The following is a 23,131-nucleotide window of genomic DNA, read 5'->3' on the forward strand; positions in this document are numbered from 1 at the left end:
TTGCTGCTGATGTCCCTTCTCTCGCAGTGTGAGGGAGGCTTGGTGCTTAACAGCTTATGATTGTGTCCTTTATTCCTCTTGTTTACTGTTCCTCCTCTACAACTCTATATGTGTCTCCCCTCCTCTCTCCCTTCTATCCATTATTCTTCTCATCAGACCAATAAATAGGCCTTTGTCTCTGCCTATTAAACCGTACACAATAATTTCCATTAAAGAATGTTAAAGCTCTTTTCTTTTGTCCTTACTCATACACCCCCTTTATTTCCTGTTGCTCTAAAACAAATGCTGATAATGAAATAAGGAGGACATTTAAATAGCACTCTTTGTCTGCATAGTCATTTCATGCTGTAATTCAGTCCATTAACAGGTCTGAAGGCACTGATTTTTAGCATGTGAGAACTAGTAGTGTATTTGATGATAACTGTATATCGGAGAAGTTAATTTGAGATGGGCTGATTTTAAATGTGGGTGGATTGCACCCTCCGAGTTAAGAGTGAGTTACTGGAAGACAAAGCTCTCAAAAAAGTATTTGTTTCAGTTCTGACTCCCACATGTGGTTCGGAGCTTTGGGTAGTGACTGAAACAATGAGAATGCAGATACAAATGGCCAAAATGAGATTCCTTATAGGGTGGCAGGGCTCAGCCTCAGCGATGGAGAGGAGCTCAGACAGGGCAGACCCAGAACACGCTGAAGGGAAGCTGTCTCGTCTGGCCGGGGAATGCCTCGGGTCTCACAGGAAGAGCTGGAAAGCGTTGCTGGGAGAGAGACGGCTAGAGTACTTTACTTAGCCTGCTGCCTACATGATAAATGGATGTAAATAGAAAATAGGATCAAAAGTCATCTACCCCTTTACAATTGAACCAGGGCATTTAAGACTTATACAAAGAGGGTTGGAAAATTGAATGAAAAAAAAAAGGTCTTATTGTCTTAGTTGAAGCAATTCAGACACTTTATGTAATAATATGATCGACGTAAAAAGGGATAAAAAGACAAGTAGAGACGTGGCATCTCGTATCATCCTTCTGTGCTCACATGTTTTGAAATGCAGAGACATTGCTCTGTAGGACACAGGCAGTGTTGAATTCTTTACACTGGGCTTATCCGTTAACTCCAATGTAAACCAATCAATGTCATTATTAGAGCAACTGAGCTTGGATAGAAAGCATAAACGTCTGTTTAGGGAAGTGGTCAAGGTGGATTGATGGGTGAACAGCCACTGACTTTCACCAAGGTGACACTCGTGTCTCATGTTGACCAATAAGTTGTGATTTTTGTGATGGAAATTATATTCCTCATTAATGCTGCATATGTAAGTTACAAGCCTACTTATTTAATGGGACAAAGGCACCTATTTTTACCTAAACCATAAGCTTTTGCTACGCCTAACTACGTTACATTACATGTCATTTAGCAGACGCTTTTATCCAAAGCGACTTACAATAAGTGCACCAACCATGAGTACAAACTCGGAAACAACAAGAATCAAGAAAGTCAAACTACAAAAGTACCATAAGTAAGTGCCACCGAATTGCTAATCCTTTTTTATTCCAGCTATAGTCGGAAAAAGATGTGTTTTTAGTTTCCGGCAGAAGATGTAGAGACTTTCTGCCGTCCTGATGTCAGCGGGGGAGTTCGCTCCACCAATGAGGAACCAGGACAGCAGACAGTCTTTAGTTTGTCGAGTGATTAGCTCGAAGTGTCACAAGTCGATTGGCTGTTGTCGAGCGGAGTGAACGTGCTGGGGTGTCAGGCTTGACCATATCCCGGATGTAGACGTTCGCAGCGCGGTACGCAAGAACCAGTGAAGAGAGCAGAGGAGCGGAGTGGTGTGGGTGAATTTCGGGAGGCTGAAGACCAGTCGAGCTGCAGCATTCCGGATGAGCTGCAGAGGTCGGATGGCCTGAGCAGGTAGAACTGCCAGGAGAGAGTTACAGTTGTCTAGGCGTGTAATGACCAGCGCCTGGACCAGAACCCGTGCCGCCTTCTGAGTAAGAAAAGGACGTATTCTCCTGATGTTGTGCGTAAAAGTCTTTGAAGACCCTGGATGATTGTAATAAGCAGAAATGTTACAGTTTTCGTGAGAGTACATCCCTGAAACATCTAAAACTGACTCTAGGGTTTTACCTAGAGCGTCATAGTTTGAAGCGCAGGGACATTGACCAAGTGGTGTTTTGGCCAGTCTTTAGTAAAGCTGACAAATCACTGCCAGTAATTGACCAGCACATGGCTGGTGGTAGTTTCCCAGCCTTAAGATGAGCTCAGCTGTCCTTTAGGTTCAGGAACAGTTGAAGATATTTTAGATTTCAGGGAAACACTGTCCCCTCTGTCCTGGGAGAGAGGCATCCTTCCCTCCAGTTCTGCTCGTCATCTGACCCACGAGCTGCTGCATCGTCCATCAGCCTCTTAGAGCTGCATCAGCCCGCTCGCCCTGAGCCACCGCGGATGATGGACAGCAGTGAATTAGAGAGAGAAGTGGGTGAAAGGGCATGCAGGGATGGAGAGAAAGAGAGGAAGAGAGTGTGTGGTTTATGTGTGAGAGAGAGGGATGACAGAGGAGAAAACAAGCAGTGTGTGTGTGTGTGTCTTTGTGTTCCCTGTGGGCAGCCTGTGTGCGCTGCTTTGTGTCACGTTGGCATTGTGCTCATCCCATCCTATGAGATGGTTGACTGACTGCCCGGATCCTGCATTACTCTGCTGCACAGAGCGCCTGCTCTGGATTACAGCATGACAGCTATTATCTCACCTCATTATCTTCTACACCTAAGATAATGAATTTCAGCATCGCTTAAAAAACTGACGCAGGCTTCCCCTGCAAGTTGCGCAGCGTAGCATTTGGCTCATTGGCTTTGTGTAATGGAGTGATAGTACATCCACATGTTTTTAGCGTCACTTTGGACACCTGCCAAGAGTTTATATACGAGATAATGAGCTATACTGAAATGTGTGTGTGTGTGTATGCATGGGTGTGAGCAAGAAAGCAGTGCCAGGCTGTGACAGCAGTGTCTTTGTGGTTCCTCTGCCGACTGTACCATGATCGTATTCTGCCCTGTTGACCTTCTACACTCTCTTTATACAGAGCCCTCCTACACACACACACACACACACACACACACACGCTGATGTTTCATTTCTGACTTTTTCTGCAGTACATTTCTGGCAGCAAAGGGTTGACTCACTCTGTGGAATACTGTAAAGTGTGATATTTCTTCACCTATAGTATTGCTTTTCGACATATTGGTATATAATGCAGCATGACATTTTATGCTTTAAAAGAGTGAGTCGGTGAGCAACACCTTGGGCAACATGGTTAAGAAATAACAGGACAGGTCAAGCAGAAAGCAGTTCAGTCAATTTGAGATCTTCTGTTAGACTTTCTGCTCAAACCGCTCATACTGCCTCAGCATCGTTTAACTGCAGTGAAACTGGATTATTTATGTGTAAATAAGAAGCTGATTAACTTCAGGAAATAGAGCTGAGGGCACAGACACGGTGGAGTTGATTTTTGGTTTGTGCCAGTGGTGGATGGGAACAACCAGACGGGAACCTTGTGAACAGGTACCAGGCTCGACCAGACAAAGTGATGGATGGTCATCCGTCGCATCCTTCCTGCCTCCTCCATTCTATATTCGATCCTCATCTCATGATGTATGTTAGATATAATTATAATGTATTCCTAGTCTTCTTGTATAATGCCTTTACTTGTATCTCTTATTTACTTGGGTTATATGTTTGGTGATGTGTCTCATATCTCTAAAATATTTTTCGACTATAAACAAAAATGAGTGGATATTATACTACATAAGAGAACTAATTCTCAAATTTGTATTGTTCTTTTTGTTTTATTTCTCTCATATTTTATTTAGCATCTCCTGTTCTTTATTGTCTATTTGCCCTTGTTTTGTGCTCCGTCTCACCCAAAAACGTTTATTATCAAATACAGAACGGAGGGAAAACCAATGAAACGCATTTCTCTCTGTGTCGTTTCTTTTATATGCGAACCTGTAAAAATGCGTTTGCCTTTACATTTAATGTTGCTGTCTCTGCCTCTGCAACTTTTCTATCGCATTCATCTATGCTCCAGGGGCAAAGGGACATTGTCACTTCCTGTAATGCATCACATGAGCTACACGAGGCACAGCATTGGCTGACTTACTGCCCTCACTTTAGGATATGTTGTCACATCTGGTTCTGCATTGGAAACAGCGATCAGTGCAGGCCTCTGTCTTTATCTCTCACTATCTATCTGCTCTCTCAAATTGATCAGGCTTTTAGCTATCACTTTGCGAACTTGCCCTCTCTGCAGAGATATCATCGATCTGCAACAGAGTCAGGGTTTCTAACGCGGGGGCTTCGAGAGAAGAAGCCATTTAGTGTCTGTGGTTGTGTCTGTTCTTCACGACTTGACTTTATAGCAAGGAATGATTGTCTGTCGGATTTACTGTCGCAAGGGTCCAGATTTGGTTGGTTTGTGTGGGTGTAGGTTGTATGATTAAATGAATGCATGTGCTTTTGAATACATGCATAATGAGCATGTGTGTGTGTGTGTGTGGTGTCCAGATGGCCCTCTGTAGGCTCCATGCTGGTGGACTATCAACACAGAGACTCATTGGAGATGGCAGGACACCTCAAAGACATTAGAGGACACACACACACACACACACACATGCACACTGCAGGAGGCAGCTTTACTCTGCCTCTCCTCTTCTCTCTCCCCCTCAGGAGCTTGCATGTGTTGTTTTTTTGTCTCATCCTCTTAATGCAATATCTCAAGAACTTTCTTTCAAGTTTGCACCAACGTCCTCAAGGTCACTCCCTGTGACCTCACAAAAAAAGATATGCGACAAATGCTTTATAGGATAAAATGATGGTGTGATGACTGGTTGGCGGAGGCATACAATCAGTGGTGTTTGTTTATAATGGAAGGCTTTTTTAAGTCTGAACTTTATACAACACTCTTATTCTCTGCTTCAGAGAATATTTGGTGTTTGAATGACTAAGCGATGATCTAAATTACATACAATACAGATTCATAAAGCAAAGGATTAATTTCAGAATGTTGTAACAATGAACCAGTTTATGCGTTTGTGTTCATGCCAGCTGGTCCTTTCAGTGAGGGAGTCGTCACCATTTGGAGGAGGGAGACGAAAAGAGCTCAGAGTTGCCTTTTTGGGAGTGTGTGTGTGTGTGCATGTGTGAGAGGTGGGTCGTTGCTATGACGATGCCAGGCAGGGCCGTGCGGTGTGACATGCAGGCACTGGGAGCTAGCAAGCAGCTTGTGCCGTGTTTTAGCGGGATAATCCATTATAATCCCACACGGGGGAGTCGCCGGCTTGTTTCACCACCCCCACCACTACCACCTCTGCCACAACCTCCCCTTGGCTCTCCACCCCTTGGGATAGGAGGCGGAGAAGGAGGGGAGTGAAGGAATTAGCATCTGTTACCACGCTCACTCAGGTTAGCTCCTTTGAGGAGAGGGGGGGAGCCTCTAGCTGTCACTGCGTAGTGAAGCCACAAATGAAAAACGACAGGGGATGACCCATTAGAGCCTCAACCCTCCCTCTATATCCCTCCATCCATCCTTCCAAATATCCCTCCACTACTCCCTGCTCCTTTGTACTTCCCTTCAATCTGCAGACGTTCTGCCTCATTTTCTCTCTAAATCAATGTTCCTCTCCCTTCAATTTCTCTATTGATACTTTCTATTTTCCTTCTCTTTCCCCTTACTGTCCTCACTGGCTTAACATTTTCATCTCATTTATTTGTAATTCCCATCTTTCTTCCTTGTATCCCTCCTCAGGTGTCCAATTTCTTCTTCTCCTGTTTTCTTCTTTCCCCTGCAGCCCTTCTCTACTCATCTTCTTCGTTTTACTTGTCTTTCTCCTCTTTCTCTCATTTCTGCTTCTTCCTCTTCTTTTCCCTCATCTGCAGTCTACTCAGAAATGCCCAGCCTGCTAATGACACTGAAATCGATTCAATGCTCTTAATAGCTGACAGATAATTGTAGAAATGTTAAAAGCATCACAGGTCTGTTGTTGTTTTTTCCAATATCAGGCATGTGGTGAGTTGTATTGTGGTGTACTCTGATTTCCAAGTGATAATGTATGGAATTGAAAAGTATTTCTGTTTCTGTGAGCACACACGTATAATTACTTGATTTACAGATACATGTGCAATGCACGTTGAAAATTCAGAACGGGACGAAGTTATGGTGCTTCGTCATAATCGCTCATAAAACCAACTTCCAACTCAACACTGCTTCTTTCGATCCTCACTTATACACTTACCCTGACATACAAAAGTTACACACCTGAGTCGTGACTTTGCACGGTCAGAAACAGCTGTGAAATACACTCTGGTTCACGAGAAAGATATAAAAATGATTGAATTGTGTTATGCTATTCCTGCTGCCACAACGGTCACCTGAAACCAATGCGGTCACTTGTTTCTATTCATACAACATTTTAAATGCCACAGAATCCATCCACCTGTATGTTTAAAGTATTTGTCCCGAGCTTGAAAGTTATTGTCTTCACTCCTCCCTGCTGAACCGGCGGGGAGTGAGGAGGCCGTATTAACAACAGCGGAATTTCCACAATTGAATAATTGTAAAACTCAATATCATTAATGTAAAAAAAAAGGAAGAGACAAAAACGTATGGACTAATATCTCTTTAAAGCTTTATCGGTTCAGTTCGAGGTGGTATTAAAAGCATTGTAATTGTAACGCCCTGTTCCGTTTCTCCTGTGTCTCCTCTATCTCCTTGATTGTTCATTCCCTTCACCTGCCCTCAGCCCCTCCTCTGTCTCCTTGATTGTTCATTCCCTTCACCTGCCCTCAGCCCCTCCTCTGTCTCCTTGATTGTTCATTCCCTTCACCTGCCCTCGGCCCCTCCTCTGTCTCCTTGATTGTTCATTCCCTTCACCTGCCCTCAGCCCCTCCTTTCTGACCTGATTGTATCATGCCGTACTCCTGTTTCCCCCCTATGTATTGTGCTAGTCTTCCCCTTGTCTCCTGTCAGTTTGTTGTCTTTATCTCTGTCTCTTTCTCTCTGTTTCAAAGTCTCATTCCCAGTCTTTGTTCGCATGGTGATTCTTAGTGTTTTTTTGTAGCTGCTTTCGAGCGAGAGTTTTTATGTTTGACCTTTTTCCCTAAGTAAAGTGTTTTTTGTTTCACTCAAACTTAGAGTCCAGCCTCTTTCTCTGCACCTGAGCCTCACCCTGTGACAAACCCGTGACAGTAATCCTTTGAATTTGGTCTCCTGAAAGCTGTAGATGCCCGGTGTGACCTTGTCAATACACAGTCAAATGAAAAGCTTCTAATTTCAGCCACATGTTAAGACTTATTTGTTTGAAATTAGTTTGATATTCATCATTGAGCATCATGGAACTTTAAATCGATGTTTTCTCCCGTTCAGTAATGGTATCAGAGAGAAAGCACACTTCCCACTGTAAAGACTGGGGTCCACCCAGGACACAAGTACAACCAGTACAATGTTCCACTGCGCATGAAGGTCAGGCGGATCTCTTCTCCCTGAGGTCATGGCTACGACCTATACCATTCGCCCTTGTGACTGGGTGACGCTAGATTGCATACAGACACCCACATTAACACGCACAGAGCAAAATGCATAAAATAAATGTGTGACGGACGCAGAATCAGACAAACCTTTCTATTCACATGCACTACGGGGGTGTCATGTTGTGTGGTGAAGGCAATAATAGATAAAGAAAGCTTCTGAGTGAAGAAAAAGAGTCTGAGCATAAAAAAATAGGTAAAATAACTCAGATAGGGACGAGTAGAAATAAATGACGAGGATCCCCCTCTCGGGCTTCTGTTTACATGGCCAGCGTATTAAAGAAACAATCTGCTTAATTAATGCCAATGTTTTTAATCTTCCCAATTTAACTCAATGCACAAGAGCCGCCATCACTACAATATATCTATATACATATATTGATTTGTTGCTTTCCCCCCTGTCTACGGCTGAAATGTAAAATATCTTGCGCCGATTATTAAATCACATAGATTGAAATGTGCTGCTTTGCTCCCATTCAGAGCTACACTCAGGTGATATATGTTTCCTTTTTTAATTAAAGGGCCGTTGCTCTCAAGTTCACAACGACATATATCTTCTGTCTGATTAGAAATGGCTGTGAGTTGACTAAACATGTGCCATTTGGTGGATGCTTTGCTCCAAAGGGCCTCACAGTATCACAAGTGAATATTGGATATTTTCCGACATTTAGGCCGCAGGTAGGACATTTGACAAACTATCGTTATGGGTGGAACTAGGCTCTGATATCTGCGTACTCCACCATTAGTCACACAGGAACACACATCGCCGTTTTCCATGAATGCTGCATAAAAAGGTGGATCAGGAGATTAATTAGCTATCGACTTTTTCCTGCTCGAAAGTATCGTTATTAAATCCACTATCGGGCAACTTATATTTGAGATTTGATGCAAGTGATTTCTCCTCTATTGCCCCTTTTTCTAACCATCTCCATTTCTTTCAAAATAAAAATACATTAAAATGATTATACTTATTGCACTTTCAAACCATTTGTTTTTGGGAAAAAATGAATACTTCACCCCCAAAATGACAATTGATCTATCGATTACTCCTGCTGTGTTATCGGATACAGACAAACTGAACTGCAGGTTTACAAGTTTTGAAGCCACTAAATGAAACTGTGCTTCTAATCTCTTCTCCGAATTTCTGATCTCTCCAGAGGAACTGGCTGGTGTTTTTGCAAGTCTCCAAAACAAAGTATCAATGAAATTAAAAACGTGACTTTTAATACATTTTTCACTGGACAAGATTTCTAACATTTAAAACGGATGTATCGGCCTTCGATGTGATTGAAGAGATAGTCCCTTTAACCCTCCTGTTGCCTTCGGGTCAATTTGACCCGATTCAATGTTTCACCCTCCTGTCGCCTTCGGGTCAATATGACCCGATTCAATGTTTAACCCTCCTGTTACCTTTATATTTACTAACATATTTTACCCTTGAGGTCAATATGACCCCAGCTATTAAAATCTCCAGAAAATTATTAGAATTAATATTGTTTTCCAAGTTTAAGTGTGAGGTACTTTATGTTTGTTTGTTGACTCCCGAAAGAACACCGACATTAAACATTGAATCGGGTCAAATTGACCCGAAGGCGACAGGAGGGTTCAATATTGAATCGGGTCAAAATGACCCGAAGGCAACACAAGGGTTAAAGGGAAATGCTGATAGTTCAGCCCAAATCTGAGCAAGTTAGGTTCTTCAAGTTGGAGTTTCCTCATTGGCTGTTGCCCTTTTAAACTGAACGGACTGTTTCTGCTGGTAATGTATTTGCCTCCATGATCAATCATCTGATCGACTTCCTCAATCCAAACATGGTTATTGTTGCTGCACAACGCGCTTGTCACTCTACTCGCAAAGTTTAAGCCTGCATGTGTTTCAAATGTGGTGTTTCAGTCCCATATTTGCAGATTGTTGTGTTTAACCCTCCTGTTACCTTAGGGTCAATTTGACCCCATTCAATGTTTAACCCTCCTGTTACCTTTATATTTACTGACATATTTTACCCTTGGGGTCAATTTGACCACAGCAATTAAAACCTCCAGAAAATTATTAGAATTAATATTGTTTTCCAAGTTTAAGTGTGAGGTACTTTATGTTTGTTTGTTGACTACCTAAATAGCCCTTTAAATATAGATAGATAGATAGATAGATATATACTTTATTAATCCCCAAGGGGAAATTTGTCGAGTCAGTAGCAGCAACACAAAAGAATAAAAATTAAAAAAAAAAAAAAAAAGAAACACAAAATATAAGAAGGGTTAGGGTGATCTGGCAAGAGGTGAACTGTTGTAGAGCCTCATAGCCGTCGGCAGGAATGTTCTCCTGTATCTCTCCTTGTGGCAGCGGAGCGTGAGGAGACGTCTGGAGAAAGTACTCCTCTGTCCCTGTAGGAGGTGGTGGAGAGGGTGGTCCGGGTTGTCCAATATGGACACCAGTTTCTTCAACGACCTCCTCTCCACCACCTGTTCCAGGTGCTCCAGCTGGCAGCCGATGATGGAGCCAGCCTTCCTAACCAGTTTGTTAAGACGGCTGGTGTCACCGGCACCGATGCTGCTCTCCCAGCAGACAATGGCAAAGTGCAGCACACTGGCCACAACCGACTGGTAGAATAACTCCAGCATCTTGCTGCACACGTTGAAGGATCGAAGCTTTCTCAGGAAAAAGAGTCGACTCATCCCCTTCTTGTAAACAGCGTTGATGTTGGCCTTCCAGTTCAGTCGGCTGTCGATGGAGACGCCCAGGTACTTGTACTCCACCATGTCCACGTCCACTCCCAGGACACTCAGAGGTGTAGGAGCTGTCGCCTTCCTCCTGAAGTCCACCACCATCTCTCTGGTCTTGGCCAGGTTCAGCCGCAGGTGGTTCTCATCGGCCCACTTTACAAAGTCACTCACCACTGCCCTGTACTCCTCCTCCCGTCCATCCCTAATACACCCGACCACTGCAGAATCATCAGAGTACTTCTGCAGATGGCATGACTCCGTGTTGTACTGGAAGTCACTGGTGTACAGGGTGAAGAGGAAGGAGACAGAACAGTTCCTGTGGGGCTCCAACATCACTGACCACCGTTCCAGACAGCACACGCCCATTCTGACAAACTGTGGTCTGCCTGTGAGGTAGTCAGTGATCCAGGAGATGGTGGACGCGTCACACCGCCACCGCAGCTTCTCACTCAGCAGCAGTGGCTGGATGGTGTTAAATGCACTGGAGAAGTCAAAGAAAGTGACTCTCACAGAGACACCGGTTCCATCCAGGTGCGACTGAGCTCGTTGCAGCAGGTAGATGATGGCGTCGTCCACTCCCACATGAGGCTGGTAAGCAAATTGCAGAGGGTCCAACGATGATTTCACCTGCGGCCGTAGGTGGGCCAAGACCAGCCTCTCCAGCACCTTCATCACATGGGAGGTGAGGGCGACCGGTCGGTAGTCGTTGAGGCCAGATGGTGCTGACTTCTTTGGGACAGGGACCAGGCACGACGTCTTCCACAGCACCGGGACTTCCCCAGCCTCAGGCTGAGGTTGAAGAGGCGCTGCAGGACACCAGACAGCTGGGTGGCGCAGGTCTTTAGGACCCTGGGGCTGATGCCATCAGGACCTTCAGCTCTGCGCTGGTGTAGTTTCTCCAGCTGTCTTCTCACCTGGTCAGTCGTCACAGAGAGAGGGGAGGGTGGAGGAGCCCATTGTTATTGAGGGCTCGGTGGATGTGCAGCTCAGCAGGGGGACAGAGGGGAGGAGGTGTATGGGAGGCGTGAGGTGGGGAGGAGAAGGGTAAGGGCTGTGAACTGAACCTATTGAAAAACAGTTCAGCTCGTTGGCCCTCTCCAGGGAGCCCCCTGGCTGTCTCCCTCCCACCTTGAAGCCAGTTATCTGCTTCATTCCAGTCCACACCTCCCTTGTGTTGTTCAGCTGGAGTTTGGCCTCCAGCTTCCTCCTGTAGGAGTCCTTGCCTCCTGAGCTTCACCTTTAGGTTGCGCTGGGCTCTCCTCAGCTCATCCCTGTCTCCAGACCTGAAAGCAGCTTTCTTCATGTTAAGAAGCGCCTTCAGGTCCCTGGTGATCCAGGGCTTGTTGTTGGGGAAGCAGCGCACAGTCCGTGATGGGATGGTGGTGTGTTCACAGAACTTGATGTATTCCGTGATGCAGTCGGTCATACTGTTGATGTCCTCCCCGTGCGGTCCACACAACACATCCCAGTCCGTTGACTCAAGCAGTCCTGTAGAGCGTCGTTAGCCTCCAGAGACCACCTCCTCACAGTCCTGGTGGTCACCGGCAGCCTCTTCACCAGAGGAACATACCTGGGTGTCAGCCGGACCAGGTCATGATCAGACCTGCCGAGGGGGGGAAGGGCAGTGGCGCTGTATGCGTCCTTAGTATTAGCATACAGCAAGTCCAGAGTTTTATTGTTCCTAGTTGGGCAGTCTATGTATTGATGGAAGGTTGGCAGAGCTTTTTCCAATGTGGTGTGGTTAAAGTCACCAGTGATAGTCATGAATGCTCCAGGCTGATGATTCAGCAGAGCAGACACAGTGGAGTGGATGGTGTCCACAGCTTCCTCAGCGTCAGCTGATGGCGGCACGTACCGACAACCACAATGGCGGACGTGAACTCTCTCGGCAAATAGTACGGGCGCATCCCCACGGCCAACAGTTCAATGTTCGCCACAGAAGCGCTCCTTCACGCACACATGGTCCGGTGGCACCACCGTTCATTCACATAAACAGCGATCCCGCCCCCCCTCTTCTTACCGCTCTGTGTAGCGTCTCTGTCAGCCCGAACAGTCCTGAAGCCGGGCAAAGACGCGCTGTGATCCGGATAGTCCGCGTGTAGCCACGTCTCAGTGAAGCACAAGAGACTGCTCTCACGGAAGACCCTCTCGGTCATTACCAGCGCCGAGCTCATCCGTCTTATTCGCCAAAGACCTCACGTTCCCCGTTATGATCGACGGTACCGAGGGTTTGTATCTCCTCGTTTTAGCCCTCCGCTTGACACCCGATCTGCAGCCGCGAGCCCTCCTCCGTAGCTCCAGCGGGATCACAGGTCTGTCTCCAGGCAGAAGCTTCGGCCTGCACAGCGCGATCAGCTGAGCACGCGAGTAGACGACGGACCCCGTCATTGTTTTGCTGTGTCTCACCGATACTCACGACAAAGTGAAAAAAAGCCACAGTAGAATTATCGAAAAAAGTAGTTATGGTCCAGTGTCCGACCGTAACTAAGACAAACGTGAAAGAAAAGAAAAAGAAAAAGAGAGGAAAAGTGCAAAAAAGACAATAAAATAAAAGCAAAACGCCACTACTGAAACAAGCAGCCGTTGGCACAGCGCTTTGTTTCATATTATATATTATATATATATATATATTAAAAAGTTGATATTTCTTACATGTTTGACACAGTGAAAATCAGCCTGGGGTCAAATTGACCCGAAAGAACACCGACATTAAACATTGAATCGGGTCAAATTGACCCTAAAGGTAACAGGAGGGTTAACAAAGTTATGCAAAACATTCCCTGTCCACTGTGCATTGGCATGTGAATGAAATACGACAATAACACGTCAAATGAATAATCCAGAAATAACATGCTTATTGTGTTTAGGTTATTGAATCAAAGCAGTCCTTAATTATTTCACTCAAATTAAGCATAACCATGTTGTATATTTCTGTACACTTAAAGATAAAATATTACTGGGCCCACTGCAGATAAAGATTTAATATCCAAAAATTGTGCAACAATGGGACCTCACTTTAGCACACTGACCAAACCCGAGTTTTCATCCCCACGTTCACATAATTAACGAAATGCCAGTAAGCTGATGACGTTTGTACCTTTTCAACCCTCGATGTGTTTTTGTTCACCCTTCGTATGAGTGACAAAGCAAGAGAGGAGAGAATTGAAAAGGCAGAGATGAGTGTGACTGACAACATGTGAAGGGCCCCCTCACAGTTACACACACACACCCCACGCGCCACTTTGAGCTCACAGCTTGACAGTTAATACAACAGTCTGTGCGCCGTAAACACAGAAACGCACAACATGCAGAGATGCACCTGCTCTTGGACACACACTCATATTCCACATTCAATGACTTACTGTAGACACACATTGATGGAGATGTGTTTTGCCATGTTAGCTGATGCAGCATCCTCCTCCCAGTGGATTGTAGATTGACCAATGACTGACTGTCAAAGTCATGGTCCACTTAACCTGCTTCTCTTTGGGGACAAACTGTCTTCGTGTGTTTGTGTGTGTGTGTGTGTGTGTGTGTGTGTGTGTGTGTGTGTGTGTGTGTGTGTGTGTGTGTGTGTGTGTGTGTGTGTGTTTGTGTGTGTGTGTGTCCTTGACGCAAGAAGAGTTTTGACCTCTTAAACATACCTGGTAACCCTCAAGGCTGCAGGGAAAACACTAAACACTGCCATGCATCACAGTCACTGCACTCCTACCCAGAGACTGGACATGAGGGAGTGGTGAGAGAAGAACGAGGGAGTGACGGAAGGGTGTGACAAGGACGTAGGAGAAGGACAGAGATGAACATACTGGAAAAGAAACAGTAAAAGCGGAGGGAGACGGGGAGAAAGATGGCAGCAGGTGAAGAGGGACAGGAGGTCATGCAGGTAGAATGTGAAAGGTCCCACTTTGGCTTTGCCAAGTGTGTCCTTGGGAAATGAACCTCCATCAAGTGCAAAGTCATGAAAGACTTAAAGTAAAGGCTTCACACTAAGAGGAACAGTCCACCAAGTATTATCAAATACGTTAATGGTTTGAAAGGCTGATATGAAACACATGTAGTGTGTTCCTTTCGTGGAGGACAGCAGCTAAAGGAGAATTACAACAGAGAAATGTGTCATATTGTCAATATTCCTCAAGCCATTCTAGCAGCTAAATCCACTTTACCCCTCGATCCATTCGATCGGAACGTATTACTAAATTGGCTTCAACAATAAATTGCCAATCCTGAAACCGATCGCTATCACTCTGTCGACAATTTAGCTTCTGGGAACAGCGGCAAATATGTGTGGGTTTCTTTGTAGCCGGCGGATATCAGGGCCAAGAATTCCTCTTCCGTGCACTGCGCGTTGTTTTATTTGTTTGATTAACAACTTGAGATGTGAGAAAGGTGTTAGAGTTGGATACGACGCTGACCACCGCATTGGTTCACAAGTAGCATCATCGTCCGACGGGAGCCGTCGGGAGCCGTCGGGTTGCGTTCCATCCCTTTGGCTCTCTGTGTGGACTGTTAACCTTTACGCTACCAAAGCCCACACAAACGGGAATAGTCCATACTACTGAATACTATCTGAAATTAGGATATACAAATGAGCATCCGTTGCGACCTAAGCATCACAATAAATTAAATGCACTCCCCCCCCCCCATAGGTGGCTTAGATCAGATCTAGTAACTAGCTCTTAATCAGAAATCCTTAACAATATCCAGTTAACTGTATTATGAAAGGTGTAACGTCGAAGCATGTCAAATCTGTATGGTCTAAATATGTCCCAATGCTAATTGCTCCCATCCCTCCCAGTACTGGTTTTTATGTAAGTACATTAGTTATAGTCTATATGTGAGCTTCTTGTAATGTGTAACTCAGTACATGCTGTAGTCATATGCATGAATTAGTGCATAATGCACTCATCTGTGACGCTGGATAAATCAGTTTATAATATGTCAGATCTCTTGAACTTTGGTGGCATGTGGAGGAACACATTTAAGTAAATGATAATGTTGTATGTGCTGTTTGACAGTCTTGTCCAGTTAATATTGCCCAAGCACATTTGCACAGATATATTTACTGTAATTGTCTGCTGCGTTAGGAAAAGTCATACACAAACAGAAGTTTACTTCATGTACAAAGGATGATCCTGACTGTAATTTCTTTTAGGAGAAAGGGAGGAGGGCACAATACTGTTGTTTGTGAGATGTAGATAATAGAGGAGAGGAAGAGGAGGGGACAGGTGGTGATGAAAGCAGAAAGAAGGAGAAAGGTATTACATGTGTGCCTTCTATATCAGATATAAAAGATATGGAGTGGAGGAGAACATAGACATTTGTAAGTAGCGCGCTTGTGATCTGGGTCTGTATTAATAGGTGTAGCTCAGGTCTCTACTTGAGGCTTTTAAAGCAGCAATATATTAGATGCAACCACTGAGAAAAAACTAAGAATGTCTTTCACATGTCACATCTCAAATATCAGAAGTCTCTATTCTCGTCTTTCGCCGGGAAGCCCTGTGTAGTTTCCATCTGCTCAATTCATCCAATTTCTACATCTACACTGACTGATATGGGAATGAAAATGAAACTCTCAACCTGTCCTGAGATATTCTTCCATCTTGAAAATCTCTGTCGACAGGCTTTTTTCCCCGTAATTATTTAAAAGTCTGTAGACCTATTTTGTAGCTCCCTCCTTTAGCTAATGCTTTAAGAAACCTTGTCGCAGGAAAAACTGCTAGCTTTAAGACATGAAAACTGTATTTTGGAGGAATTCCAATCTGGTTTAGAATAATTCCATAGTACTGAAAGTGCTCTTCTTCAATGACTTATTGATGTCAGCTGATGACTCATATTCACCTGGATTGAAGCGCAGCATTTGACTTCACTGATCGAAATTCCCTCTTGGCCTGTCTTGTGACCTGGGTGAGCATCAGTGGCACCGCTCTGCAATGGTTCAGCTCCTGAAAGACAGTTGTTCCTGCGTTTGTAGCGCCGATGCCAGATCAGCTGCAACCGGTGTTCACTGTGGGGTTCCCCAAGGACCGCTGCGAGGTCCAGTTATTGTTCCATTTACATTTTCCCTCTTGACCACAAGCCTCAATTTAGATAACATGTTAAATAATGGTTTAATCTTGCTCTCGTCATCTCAGAAACATTTCGAGGATTTGACCATTTCTATCTCTCTTACATAACTTTCACAACTAGTCGATTAAATAAGTATAAATCCTTGTTCACAAGCAAAGATTCACCGGCTTCACAGATGAGAACAATATAAACGGAGAACATCCTGGCAAAACCCTGTTTCACATGTTAATTCTTAAACACAAGACTTTGAGAATAGATCACCAGATTTGATGTTCGTACTTGTCTTTCAGGGCTTCCATATTCTAAAGGTGTGTGGACATATAGGTGCAGGATTGAGTGGTCCTTCACTGGGTAACACAGGAGTAAACAACAAAATGTTGTGTCTTTCGTTCTCAACAGCCCGCTTCTGTCAAATCAGACCGCCGTGTCTCTGATATCATGTAGAATGATACCGGCGGAATAGCTGAGAGCAGAAAAGAAAGAGGCAGGACACAACACCATGGGGAATAGAGGTAAAGGATGAGGAAGGCTGCATCTTATTTGTGTCTGAAAGAGAGAATATGAAAAAGAGAGAGAGGCTGCTCCCTTTGTTGTGTCCAGGGAAAGGAGAAAAATAAAATGACCAGTCCGTGAGAGAAGCGGAGAAGGAGAGCAGGGATCCCTCAGCGCTCTGTCATGGAGGGTTTGAGGGGAGCAGAAGCAGTCACAGCGGTCTTGCTGCTGAGGGGGGGATTTGTGTCAAGGCGACAGGAATTAGGTCGGCCTTCGCCAGGACGCATGAATAGTCCTTACACACTCATAAATACAAGTCATGCTTTTCTACTCCCAGGTCCCATGATTCACTCACTCTCATTTCTCTTTTTATTCATACGCCACTCCCTATCTCTCACATTAAAATTCATGCTTTATTAGCATGACCACAATTAAGTACAATGCAGCCAAATCCAGCCGTGTTAAAGATGTAAGTGCAATATATTCAAGAAAAGATGACAACAAATGGTCTGCACACTACAACACGTATGGATTTACTCTTTACTACACTGTATAGTACCATATACTAATCCAAATAGATATATGATAAAATGAGACATATGCAAACAATATAATGATAATGAGACAAAAACAAAAAAAAGACACATTAAAATCTAAAAATCTCTCCCATGTGCCTATATCTGTGACTTAATCTCTCTTCACCCTTCCCTATCCCATCCCCCATCTCAATCCTCCCTCATCCTTTCCTCTCTCTCCTCCTGCTGCCCCCACCCACGAGCCATGACCCTCTCTCTTGGCTCTCCTCCTCCACCTCCTACCACCCCCCTCCTGACATCTTTCCTTCTTCCTGGCTATGCCTCCCTCCGTAGTGTAAAAAACCTCTTTCTCTCTACCCTGGTGCCTCCCTCCCCATCCTTTCGTCTCTCCATGCAACGGTTTGGGCTCCACCCCTTCCTTCATCCCTTCCTCCCCCAACAAACGAATGACACAGTCGATACCATCCACTGCCCCCACTCTCTTTCTCCTTCTCTTCTGCATTTTTTTGTGCTGTTGAGTCATTCAAATTACCTCTTCTTCCTCTGTTGCCTTTTCTTCCCTTTCTCTATCCTCCAATCATCCTAAATTGGAGTTGCTCTCTTGCTTCTATTTCTACTTGTTCACTCTCTCTGTCTCATTCAGCTTCTCTCAATGTTCATCTGTCAAAATATCCCCATTCATCCTTTTCCATCTGTTTGTATGTTTGTGATACTAGAAATATTGTAATGCATCTAATTTAACAGTAAACCCAAAATCAGGTAAAATTGAAAGTTGCATACAGGCCCATTTCTTCCTCTCTGTGTCATTTGTTCTAGGACTACGGACCAGAAGTCTTTTCTGATCACAAAACCTAACAGTCCGGCGGACAGGCATCCATCCATCCTTAGCTTGGCACAAACCATTCATTCCATGATCACTTATTCAGTAGCTGTCTTAACCCTTGTGTTGCCTTCGGGTCAATTTGACCCGATTCAATGTTTCACCCTCCTGTCGCCTTCGGGTCAATATGACCCGATTCAATGTTTAAAAGAGATGCAGAGAGATAGAGAGGAAAAGATAATGAACCGGCTCTAGCAATAACTACTGAAGCATTTAATACGAGTTAAACCCATTTTCTTTAGTGTTTTATGGATCATCGATTCTCAAAAACACTGTATCAATTATTAGTGAATAGTTTTCATGCATGCCAGACAGTGCCTCGAATTTCACAAAACATAAGGGTATGATGTTGGATGTTACAAATGCAAAAGCAGTTTCCACTGTTTTGATTTCACCGTCAACTTTCTTACCAAGATGTTATGCATATTGCTGTGTTCTTTATATGATTACAATGTTCCTAAAATTAGATTTGCTTTGCCACAGTATTGCAATATATTGAGTATTGTGTCAACAATGTATTATTTGTGAGGTTTGATGACATAATCAAGGACTAATTTTCTGCTTAACAAGTAATTCTACTTTTGATAATTAAGTACATAGTTTTTGATTGTTGTGTTGTTACTTTTGCATGAGTACATGATGTAAATACTTCTTCTATCTCTGCCAACTCCCCAGATAAGGGGACTACTAGTTTAAGTTGTATTCTGGTTGCAGCTGTAGTAATTTTCTTTGTTTAAGTGACGAGGTTAAGAGGATGTTACTGTGATTTTACTGTGATTCAGATAAAGTGGGAGAAAGACGAGGTTGGTAATGATGAGGATGAGGCGGTGGTGTGTCGAGGTGGGGGAGGGGCGTCTGTCATAATGCAGGGTGTTGACTGTGTTATTGTCTGGTCAGGCTGCAGACTGGATGTGCTTAATCAAATAAACAGACACGGCTCCAGTCGACCCGCAACTATTGCCTCCACAGCAGCTGCATGCCGTCTCTCTCTCTAAGGACTCGCACTGCATTTCACTCATAACACAAAAATCACATCTTTGGTGCGTTGGAGGAACAACCCAAGCTGAACCAACCATTTTTTTTGCCACAATGTTATCTTGCACAACCTCATTGTAATTGCTGGTATCCATGAAGGCGTAATCAGTCCTTGGTTTTAGAATACTTTTATAATTTTTTAAGACTCATTATTTTCCTCCCACCAGCAGACAGTTTGGAGATTATTTCCTCTTGTCAGAGTCATCGCTGTCACAGTCCCGATGGTTACAGGAAGACAATAACTGTTCCCCAATTTCATTCCAGCTGTGAGACAGATGAGTCTGTTATGAACACATTCCCTATCTTTCTGATGAATTATTCTTTTCATAATTCCCTTCCATGAAAAATACAGGGATTTACACAATAACATGACCACTAAAGCAATGTAGCATTGAGTTGTGCACATAATATTACTGTGAAGTCAGAGTCAGGTCAGCGGTGATGTATGATGATTTATGAGTCTGTAGTTTGTGTTGTTGTCACAGTGGATTCCATTATACTATAGGTTAGTGAGGTTGTGTGTCTCCCCTCTATACAAATACAGCATCCTGCAATCCAACAGTTAAGCATGGATCAATTATATTTTTATGAATCATGGAGCAGAAGCAGATAAGTTTTTAAGATTGTTAAACACAGATGTGGCTGCTTCATGAAGGAAGCCTGCCATCTGCTGGGGCCCTTTAAAATAGCCATGAAATTATCGTGTGAATGTGTCTATTCAGGGAACACGGACACACATAACAGCAATTTTCTTTTGACAAAATATTGTTTCTTTTTGTTATTTTATTTAGCTATGATTCTCTTATGTGCATGTAACGTTAGGTCATCCAGATTTATTACCTCAATCTGGCCTGAGGGAGTGCAGAATTACAAGCTTCTTTAGGTGGCTTTATGCTTATGGAAAGCCTGGAGGAAAGAACTGGGATTATGCTATTGTGTTATCAAGAAAGCTGTTCATATAGCAAAACAGAAATGACAAATAAGAACAGAAGGAGAAACTAGAAGAGAGAAGTAACAACATCATAGGACATCAGGACATATTGCAAGAGTGTAATTGGTATAATTTGACCAAATCAAAATCAAACATATTTGAGCTCTTGAAGCACTGAGCCATGCAGATTGATTTAATCTCATTTATATTAATGCAACTGTTTTTGAAACACATTAATTTAAGCAGATCATATGAATAGATACAACATGTTGTGAATTTTGGAAACAATAACATGTTAATTTAAATATTATGAATAGACATGCAAAAAACAAAATAAGCAGCGCAGTATGCAACTGTTGATTTAGAATTTGAACGTCAATGTTATGAGTGAAGCTTTAAAGTTCAGGACTATTCGCTACAGCCATAGTTAACAGTTATTCAAATGTAATTATTTGTTATACTTTGAGCACCAGAAACAACCACAATGCAATATGGTGTTGTGTTGACAGAGATCTGAGAGATGGATATGTGTGAATATGGGCACAGTCACACCTCACCTATCTGCATGGCTGAACACCACAAGGGGTTACTGCAGAAATGTGTTATTTAAGTGGACTGAGCCTCAGGCCCTACAGTTCCATGTTGACAGATTTATGTCTGACCGAGTGTTCACAGCCATATAAATATGAGCTGCATATTTGTCCCTTCCTGTTGTCAGTGTGTCTTCATCAGATGTTAATGTAAGATAATGTCCATTCTCTTCTCACATCCCTCAAGACAAACGGCTCCAGCTGTGTGCTCATCAGCTGCTGGAAATAAACACCGCAAAAAAGAAACAAGAGCTTCGCAACAGAAATATGTGTTTGTCAATCTGTGAAATTGAATCCCTCCTTCTCCTTTCAGAGGATTCCTCGTCAGAGAGCGGCAGTGGAAATGGCCTACCTGCCCTGACCCCTCCCTCCTCCACTGTAACGGACAGCACCATAGTCAGGGAAACAGAGGTCATCAATGGGAACGGTGGCCCAGCCCCACTCGACTTCAGCACGCCTACTTCCTCCTCTTCCTCGTCCGAGGACCAGCAGCCGATGAACCTCAGTGACCCTCCCCCTCAGCGCCTGCCCCTGTCCTCATCACATCTGCCCGTCACTGTGTCGACCGCGGCTGCGGCGCTGCTCGGAGCTCTACATCCCAGCGCGCCCGAGGAGCTCCGCAGGAAGTACCCACTGGCTGCCAAACCTCCCCTGGCTCCACACCCTGCCCTGCCTCTCCCACTGCCGCACATACATAATGCACACACTCCCAACACACACTCCCAGTCCCACACACACACTGCTGAGCTGCGATTGGACCGAGATGGCAGGGACTACGGGGGCAAGGTGAGACCACACAGCTGACATCACACACATACAGACTGTGCATATACACGGGCCATCAGTTTATACAGGGATGCTTTTTTGAAAGAAGAAGAATAACAATAAAATATATATCAAATGTAAACGCTTCGGCTGTGTAGGATTATTCCAACTTGTATGATCCAAATATTTCTAATAACTCCAGAGCGTTGCTTAGTCCAAAAGTCAACAGCAATAGAAAAAAGGTGTTATAGATCACAAGATGCTTTTATCTCACGAAACAATTAGCTGTTTGCTCTGAAGCTGTAAAAACCTCATTAGAAGCATTGATGTAAATAAACATATATTATATACGGCCCACAACAAAACAAAACGAGCCAGTTCACAGTGCATAGTCGCAAAGACTTAACTGATGGCCAATGTGTGTGTTCAGTCCCCCCAGTTCAGTTCGGGTGGCAGTTACGACAGCGTGAAGATGGACTTGGGTGCTGAGGACCTGACCACAGGGCGCCAGGGCGCCCCTGATGATGATGACGATGACCATGATGACCACGATGACAACGACAAGATCAACGACACAGAGGGAGTTGACCTGGAGAGACTAAAGGCCTTTAATGTGAGTTAGATACAGTGTGTTGGGTCTCACATGATGTCCCACTGGGATCAATTAGGTGTCTCATTATATTTATAAAGAAAGACCTGACTGTCTATTTCTCTTTGGAAACCTGTCAGTGTCATTGAGGACACAGAAAAAAACACACTCAAAATATACAGAACAAACAATAAGGCACAAGTTCTTTGTGCTTTGTATTATTAATTCATAAAATGACTTCATGTAATGGAGAAGGGGCTCTCAGTAATATAGAGACTTTTATTCACCAGCTCTCCAGTTCTTAAAGAGCCCTCTAACGTCTTTTAGATAATTGTTTTGGTTTTACAGCACATCAAGTCGGTTTCCAGAAGTCTAAGCAGTACCACAGTGTAGAAATACTCTATTATACGTTATATATAAGTATAAAAGCTAGCACCAAATTCAACTTTTAGTGCCAAAAGTAAAAAGTACAACTCATCATGCAGGATAGCTCATTTCAGAAGAATATATTCCTCTAATTATACATCATGTCGAAACAAATGTTCTGGAAATTAATATTAAATGGAAATATAGAGATTAAGTACAAGTACTTTAAAATCATAATAAACCGAGTTACTTTCCACCACTGCATAGACACATATACTTTAAGACGACAGCGTAAAGAAAAGTATCCAACAGCCGTATTTTCTTCCTGCAGATGTTTGTGCGTCTGTTTGTGGACGAGAACTTGGATCGGATGGTTCCCATTTCTAAACAGCCCAAGGAAAAGATCCAGGCCATCATCGAGTCCTGCAGCAGACAGTTCCCAGAATTCCAGCAACGCGCCCGCAAGCGCATCCGCACCTACCTCAAATCCTGCCGACGCATGAAGAAGAGTGGCATGGAGGTAATGTGCCTGCTAGTTTGTCTGTTAGCACTTTACAGATATCTCAATATCTTAGTACAGA

General features: G+C 43.8%; 1 protein-coding gene across 1 annotated transcript in view; it reads left to right on the plus strand.

Moving 5' to 3' along the window:
* The window catches only part of LOC130199731 (nucleolar protein 4-like), a 152,850-nt gene that overhangs the window by 116,845 nt on the left and 12,874 nt on the right, over nucleotides 1-23,131 (plus strand). The window contains exons 6-8 of the mRNA XM_056423459.1: nucleotides 21,144-21,616; nucleotides 22,026-22,208; nucleotides 22,882-23,070. Of these exons, the coding sequence (XP_056279434.1) occupies nucleotides 21,144-21,616; nucleotides 22,026-22,208; nucleotides 22,882-23,070 (845 nt within the window). The remainder of the gene's footprint in view (nucleotides 1-21,143; nucleotides 21,617-22,025; nucleotides 22,209-22,881; nucleotides 23,071-23,131) is intronic.

The sequence above is a fragment of the Pseudoliparis swirei genome, chromosome 9, assembly GCF_029220125.1.
Source record: "Pseudoliparis swirei isolate HS2019 ecotype Mariana Trench chromosome 9, NWPU_hadal_v1, whole genome shotgun sequence".
NCBI classification, from domain to species: domain Eukaryota; kingdom Metazoa; phylum Chordata; class Actinopteri; order Perciformes; family Liparidae; genus Pseudoliparis; species Pseudoliparis swirei.